The following is an 8530-nucleotide window of genomic DNA, read 5'->3' as shown; positions in this document are numbered from 1 at the left end:
TGTGTGCTGACGGACACACACAGACACACATGGACAGCCCCGGACGTCCTGTGTGTGCTGATGAACACACACGGACGTCCTGTGTGTGCTGTCGGACACCCACACACGTCCTGTGTGTACTGAACAGACAGCCGACGTGGGCCAAAATCACCCGAACAGTCCACGGGAAGGGTCAGCGTGCTGAGTCCAAGGACCAATGTGCTGATATGTGTACTGACGGACACCCACGAACGTCCTGTGTGTGCTGACGGACACACACAGACAGTCACAGACATCCTGTGTGTGCTGACGGACAGCCACTGACGTCCTGTGTGTGCTGGTAGACACCCACGGATGTCCTGTGTGTACTGAACAGACAGCCCACGTGGGCCAAAATCACCCAAATAGTCCACGGGAAGGGCCAGCGTGCTGAGTCCAAGGACCAACGTGCTGATATGTGTACTGATGGACAGCCACGGATGTCCTCTGTGTGCTGACGGACACAGACGGACACACACGGACACACACAGACAGCCACGGACGTCCTGTGTGTGCTGGCGGACACCCACGGACGTCCTGCGTGTACTAAACAGAAAGCCCATGAGGGCAAAAATCACCCGAACAGTCCACGAGAAGGGTCAGCGTGCTGAGTCCAAGGACCAACGTGCTGATATGTGTACTGATGGACAGCCACAGACATCCTGTGTGTGCTGACGGACACACACGGACACACACGGACAGCCACGAACATCCTGTGTGTGCTGACGGACACCCATGGACGTCCTGTGTGTGCTAACGGACACCCACGGACGTCCTGTGTGTACTGAACAGACAGCCCACGTGGGCCAAAATCACCTGTACAGTCCACGGGAAAGGCCAGCGTGCTGATATGTGTACTGATGGACAGCCACGAACGTCCTGTGTGTGCTGACGGACACACACGGACACACACGGACAGCCACAGACGTCCTGTGTGTGCTGACGGACACCCACAGACGTCCTGTGTGTGCTGACGGACACCCACAGACGTCTTGTGTGTACTGAACAGACAGCCCACGTGGGCCAAAATCACCCGAACAGTCCACTGGAAGGGACAGCGTGCTGAGACCAAGGACCAGCGTGCTGATATGTGTACTGATGGATAGCCACGGACGTCCTGTGTGTGCTGACGGACTCACACCACTACAAAAAAAAGATTAGTTTAAATCATTTATTTTTAATATTTGCATTATTTATAAATGATGCAAAAGAAATTTACATCACTTATATAAGTGACTGTGAAAGTGGTGATGCAAATAATATACATCATTTTAGTAACAACTGATGCAAAAAATAATAATATTTTAATCACTTATTTGAAATGATGTAAGAATATATCATTTGCTAGAAATGATATTAAGTCTAAATCGATTTAGTTAAGTGATGTTAGTATTAGTATCAACTAAACTAACCGATTTTAATTATATACATCATTTAGTAATAATTGATTTAAAATTAATATCAATTTTCATAAATGATCTGAGTAGTTGTATCAATTATATTAACTGATATACATTAGTATCGTTTGCAAATAATTGATATGATAGTTGTGTCAGTTTTGACAAATGATTTTTATACATACATCGTTTATAAAAAATGATGAAATTTTTTATATATATTTATAAAATCGTTAAAATAACTATGCATCGTTTGTAAATTGATGTTAACATATCAATGAAACTTTTGTATATTTTACTATTTTAAAACCAATATTAAAAATAGACTAAATAAATAACTAAATTTAAACTGGAAATTAGAATAATAAAAATAAAAAGTAGAAACACAATTCATCCGTAATGCAAATACATAAAACATAAACAAACTAGAGTTAATAAGAAGCAATGTTAAAAAGACGTAATTACAATCACTTGCAGCATCCCTACGTTTTGAAATCCATCAACGCCATCATTCCATTTCCTAACATAAAATTATATGACAATTAGTGTGTCATCTAAATACTTATCGATAATGAAATAAATATAGAATCATCATTTACCTGATCAGGATTTTGTGGAGTTGGCATGTTGGCAAAAGTTGGATTTGGAATATTAGCAAAAGCTACAGCAAAACTTGCAGCCCATGCTCTTGCCTAAAAAGATAGTTTAAAATGTTAGTTTTATGTATCAAAGTATAGTAGTGAAATAACAAATTATATTATTACAGTTGAGCGTCTCACCAGCTTCGAAGGTGTAGGCCCACGACCAAGACAACGTACTCGTCCTGGACGTTCTGGACCAAAAACTTGAGCATATACATCATCCAAGCTAGCTGGAGCATGGTTTGTGGCATGTGGATTTTGGCTCAATAATATTGTAAGTGCTTCCTAAAAATGTAAGCAAATAATGAATATTCAACAAAGTTAATTAGTAAATACATAGTGAATTGAAACAGACTAACCACTCGTGTTTTGGCTTCTTCAGAGACAAAGCTTCCATTAGGTTTTGTACGAGTTTCGATGAAAAACTCTGCTCGGCTTGGTGTTTTTCCAGTCTTGATTTTCTTAGCAAAAATAAATGTATAAACAGTATAAAAATTAATATAATAATATAATAAAGTTGTTTAATATCACAACTAAGTTACTTACAATCTCATTTCTTCTCCTTGAAAAACTCTTTCTTCCACATACATGAGGCATTGTATGTTTCTTTTGGTTTTTTGTATTCCTCTCTTGCATTTTCTGAAATCTCAGAAACGTTACTTGTATTTGATAGACACATAAAATAACTAACAAAGAAACCAACCTTCCATTTTTCAGTAAATCTCATGTGAACGAAATGACCCCACTGATTCTCAGGAATATGCTCAGGTCGGTTCTGCAACATGTCACTCAAATTATCTCGTTTGTACTCTTTCCAAAGACGTAATCTGACGTCTTTGCATCTGCTGCCTAATGCACCCATCACATATACTTTTCTCATCGTCGGATCATCAAACCAGAATTTGGACTGAAATGAAAAACATACAACAATTCATCAAAAACAAACCATCTTAAACATATTACTGCCCAAAACTTAATATAAGATGAATGTATGATATGTTACCTGAATTACTTCCCAGACCTTGTTTTTGATGTGAATATTAACCAACCTCCAATCACTGTAATTAATAGGCAGCAAATTCACATCATTGCTTAATTGACCTAACCATGATCCTAGCAAGCCTCCTGATTCTCCAATTGGTTGGCCGCTAGTTTCGTCAAAATGCACAATGACTCTACTGTTTTGCAATTTCCAGATATCTTTAGATGTAACCATTTTGCCTTCTATGTTTCCATTGATATCTTGTTAATCAGAAAAAAAATGAGTTAGTGTATAATAAACCAATGTATAATATATATCTCGAGCCTAAACATTCTAAGAATAAAGTAGATCCAGTCCAACTATTATGTAAAGAGTAAATATTAATTCTAAATAAGGCACTTACTCAAGATTAATAAATGAGATATGCGTTTTCGTTTTGTTAAAAGTCGTCAAATACAATAGTGTTTGACCAAACCAAACTTGAATCTCTCTAATGTTATAAGATTTTCAGTCGGAATACCTTTATCTTAATAACCTGCTGTGAAAACAAATTTCTAAATAAATTAAAGAGATGATCTTTATTTATATTACCTATAACTTCTATTTTCCATTTGAAGCTTTTGCATTCTGGAGCAAGTGTAGGAGGCATGTTGTACTCAGCTTCCAGATGTGGTAAATCTTCTGGTTCTTGTGTTTCTGAATCCATGAAATCCATAGTCCTAAAATGATTGAAATTCAGGAAAATAAGAATCATGATTCAACTATAATAAATTTTAAACACAGAAACCGTTAAACCTGAATCAGTAAGTTACGCTACCTTGAGTAGAAGCTTTAGCTTCTGTTCTCTAATAGAACTTGGACGGTTTTCTGAGAGAGAAGATTGTTTAGGATTATAGATAACAATCACGTAGTTATATATTAAAAACAGTTTTTTTTTAAAGGATAACAAAATAATTCCCGCTTGGAACTAAAATGTAGCGGGATCTGTTTCTATTTTTATTTTCACCAATAATTATCATCTCTAATAGTAATCAATAAATTATATTGCTCAGCGTATATTAATTTCTTTTTGGGTGCAACGAAAATTTGTTTTGTTTGGATGTAAATTATATATACTCACAACTTCTTCTTTTTTCAAACGCTTGAATTTCATTTTAAGAAAATGAGACAAAGACCAGATACAAAAACCAGAGTAATTTAAATACAGAGGAAGCTAAGAAAAATTCAAGTAAGCTCATGACAGAGCAAAGAAAAGAGAAAAGAAAAAAAGAAAGAGAACAATAGAATCTGAAAGCACTGGAGGTGAGGATCCGATGGTTTGTAATGGATGATTTGATTACAACGAGAACCACTCACGAAGATCTTTTCTAGCATTTAAATTATCTTTCGACTTTTTTTTGTCATCCAACAATGTGTAGGCCAGATTGTCAAAGACATTCTTCTCTATGTGCATGACATCCAAATTATGTCGCAACATTGTAGACTCCCAATAAGGCAACTCAAAAAAAATACTTTTTTTCTTCCACTGCTGAGTACTACCTCTTCCAACATCACTTCGATCTCTCTTTCTTCCAACTCTAACTAGACCGTTTTTCTTACCAAGAGTAACATTAACTTGTTCTAGTTGGTGAACAATTGTAGAGCCTGTCAACGTGACTGGTGGAGATCTGGTTTCTACTTTCCCGTCAAAGTGTGCTCTATTTTGACGAAAGCCATGATCTGCAGGAAGAAAACGACGATGGCCAATGAAACAATTCTTTTTCCCATGACGTAATCGTTGTCCGATACCATCATAATTACAACTTGGACAAGCTGATGTTGTATATGTATTCCAACCTGACAAATTTCCAAAACCAGGAAAATCACTATAACTGTCCACATGAGAGCTGCTCGCATATCAAATGTTTGTTTTGTGGAAGCATCTAGCGTTTTAATCCCATCAAACCATAACTCTTTCAACTCTTTGATAAGTGGCTGCAAGTAGACATCAATATCATTACCAGGCATCTGTTTTCCAGGAATAACCATAGAGAGAATCATTGATGTCTGCTTCATCGACATCCACGGTGGAAAATTATAAGGAAATAACATCACTGGCCAGATGCTATAGCTACTGCTCATTGTACCAAAAGGGTTGAATCCATCAGTCGCCAAGCCTAATCTGACATTTCTTGAATCAGAAGCAAATTCAGGATATTGATGATCAAATGCCTTCCAAGCCAATCCATCTCTTGGATGTCGAAGCTTGCCATCATTGTTACTAGCAGTTGCATGCCATCTCATGTGGGTTGCAGTTTTTGATGACATAAATAATCGCTGCAGTCGTGGCTTTAGAGGAAAATAACGCAAGACTTTTGCAGGAGCTTTAGTTTTTTCTTTCTCTGATCTGGAAACCGTTCTCTCTGATCCAGAAACCGTTCTCTCTACTGATTTATTATCTTTCCAACGAGAGACCTCACAAACTTTGCAGATCTCTCTTTCTGCATCTGCCTCCCAATATAACATGCAATCATTTGGACATGCATGAATTGACTCGTAAGTCATGCCTAATTTGCGAATAACCTTTTTCATGTCATTAAATGAATCTGGCAATTTAGCATGCGTAAAGGCTTCTTTCATCAAATCGAGCACCATAGATATCCCCTTGTCACTGACCCCACACATACATTTAATATGGTACAGCTTCAGTATAAAAGACAACTTCGTGAAGCTACTGCATCCTGGATATAACTCTTGATTATAATCAGCAAATAACTCCTCAAAATCTTCTCCTCTTCCACTAGTTTCTCCAGCAGTTGATGGTATATCGGTGTTCATTGGTTGCTCAGATGAGTCATTTCCATATTCACCTTGCATATTCATATTAATATCAGGAAAAAGATCATCCAAGAGATTCGAAGTTGAATCTAACTGAACTCGAGCAATATCAGAAGGTACTCTTGCATTCTCTATAATGTGTATTTCCTCTCCGTGTAATATCCAACTTGTGTATGAACTTAAAAAGCCATAGCACATCAAATCACCTTCCATATCTTCTCTTGACTTAGGCTTGGTTAGAGAACAACGGTTACATGGACATTTCATCATTTGTACATTTGATCTACCAAATGCAAAATCCAAGAATTTTTTTACTCCTAGTTTGTAATCTTGAGATAAACGTGGCTTTTCTATCCATGATTTATCCATTGGAATCTGAAAACATATTCACACAGTTAAATTTTAAATTTACAAATCAAGCATTAAAAGTTCTATGAATTATATTAGTCAAACAATAAAATCATGTATAGAACTATATGTTTGTTATAATCGTTCATTTAGTTTTTAAATTCCTCAAAAACTTTGAAAACGTCTTGATCTAGCTAATCAATGTAAATTTATTATTACAGCATCAATTATTAGCATAAATGATAAATAAAGTTGCACAGCTAAAAACTCAGAAAAGCGTATGTTGACTTTATAACTAACACAACAACTTTGATTTTTGATTCTAGGGATTGCAGATTCACAACTTTTCCCAGAAATATTGTAAAACCTTGCTATAAATCCAAATAGTGAATGTCAATTTACCTTATAATTAAGCACACTTTTGATCTTTCCCTAACCGACAATTTTTTTGTAAACAATTGTGAGGATGATCGTAATGCACCCTAGGAAGAAGAAGCCAAACAAAAACATGTCAACAATCAGTGAGTTATTATCTCTTTCACTTCAAAATACATAAACCATGAATCAATTTACCTTAATTAATTATAAGCAATTTCGATCTGAGATTGATCACAACCAATTTTGCAATTTCAGAAATGTGATCTTCTACCTCGTGGAGGAAAAAGGTCAAACAACATCTAGGAAGAAAATGTCGAAATTAAATAATTAGCTAGCTGATCTAAAGCTAACAAGAAAAAAGATTCTTTAAGTTGCTTAACGTATATATCTAAACCAATTTTGTTTTAAAAAAATAGGATAAATATTTACTTACCTGCAACTCAAAACACTAGTATATTTTAAGATATATATTAGCCATACAATATTTCATTAAATAGATGTAAAAGTTACGTAATATTTATAATGTTAAGATAATTATGTTAGCATCAGTTTTAATTGATGTAAGTTTTGTATTATTTTAACAAATGATGTTTTAAAAAAAATTAAATGCATCGATTATTTAATTGATATCAATCTGTATAATAATATCATTTTTGTTTAAATGATACAAAATAACAAAAACTGTATCATTTTTAATGAATGGATGCAAAATAAATAAATAATGATATCATTTGCTATAACTGATGCTAACTTATTATTATTTGTATCATTTATAAATAAATAATCTAAAATACAATCACTTATTTTTGTGATACACTTTAAATGATTTAATATGCACTTTTTTTTGTAGTGCACGGACACACACGAATGTCCTATGTGTGCTGACGGACACACACAGACGTCCTGTGTGTGCTGACAGACACCCACGGACAGCCACAAACGTCTTGTGTATGCTGGCGGACACCCATAGACATATACGGACACACGCGGACAGCCACAGACGTCCTGTGTGTGCTGATGGACAGCCACAGACGTCCTGTGTGCACTGGCGGACACCCACGGACGTCCTGTGTGTACTGAACAGACAGCCCACATGGGCCAAAATCACCCAAACAGTCCACGGGAAGGGCCAGCGTGCTGAGTCCAAGGACCAACGTGCTGATATGTGTAATGATGGACAGCCACAGACGTCCTCTGTGTGCTGACGGACACAGAGGGACACACACAGACACACACGGACAGCCACAAACATCCTGTGTGTGCTGGCGGACACCCACGGACGTCTTGTGTGTACTGACCAGACTGCCCACGTGGGCCAAAATCACCCGAACAGTACACGGGAAGGTTCAACGTGCGGAGTCCAAGGACCAACGTGCTGATACGTGTACTGATGGACAGCCACGGACGTCTTGTGTGTGCTGACGGACACACACGGATACACACGGACATCCCCGGATGTCCTGTGTGTGCTGACTGACACACACGGACGTCCTGTGTGTGCTGACGGACACCCACGAACGTCCTGTGTGTACTGAACAGACAGCCCACGTGGTCCTAAATCACCCGAACAGTCCACAGGAACGGTAAGCGTGCTGAGTCCAAGGACCAACGTGCTGATATGTGTACTGATGGACAGCCACGGACGTCCTGTGTGTGCTGACGGACACACACGGACACACACGGACAGCCACGGACGTCCTGTGTGTGCTGGCGGACACCCACAGACGTCCTGTGTGTACTGAACAGATAGCCCACATGGGCCAAAATCACCCAAACAGTCCACAGGAAGGGCCAGCGTGCAGGGTCCAAGGACCAACGTGCTGATATGTGTACTGATGGACAGCCACGAACATCCTGTGTGTGCAGACGGACACACACGAACAGCCACGGATGACTTGTGTATGCTGACGGACACACACGGACGTCCTGTGTGTGCTGACGGACACCCA

General features: G+C 38.1%; 1 protein-coding gene across 2 annotated transcripts; it reads right to left on the bottom strand.

Moving 5' to 3' along the window:
- Positions 1-1650: 1650 nt before the first annotated feature.
- LOC106384774 lies at positions 1651-7427 on the bottom strand. Of its 2 annotated transcripts, XM_048771365.1 has the most exons (8): positions 6777-7427; positions 6606-6685; positions 3630-6230; positions 3060-3298; positions 2760-2963; positions 2603-2695; positions 2416-2517; positions 1651-2341 (listed from the first exon to the last, which is right to left on the bottom strand). In XM_048771365.1, exons 3-8 carry the CDS (start codon positions 3790-3792, stop codon positions 2168-2170), a joined length of 975 nt encoding a protein of 324 aa, XP_048627322.1. In that variant the 5' UTR covers positions 3793-6230; positions 6606-6685; positions 6777-7427; the 3' UTR covers positions 1651-2167. The 2 variants fall into 2 exon arrangements, 1 of the variants encoding a protein (XP_048627322.1); XR_007330757.1 differs by lacking the exons at positions 1651-2341; positions 2416-2517 and having other exon boundaries at positions 2603-3298; positions 3630-3757; positions 3856-6230.
- Between the last annotated feature and the right edge of the window lie 1103 nt (positions 7428-8530).

The sequence above is a fragment of the Brassica napus genome, unplaced genomic scaffold (genome assembly GCF_020379485.1).
Source record: "Brassica napus cultivar Da-Ae unplaced genomic scaffold, Da-Ae ScsIHWf_1115;HRSCAF=1585, whole genome shotgun sequence".
NCBI classification, from domain to species: Eukaryota; Viridiplantae; Streptophyta; class Magnoliopsida; order Brassicales; family Brassicaceae; genus Brassica; species Brassica napus.
This window is presented reverse-complemented; position numbering and strand designations above follow the sequence as displayed.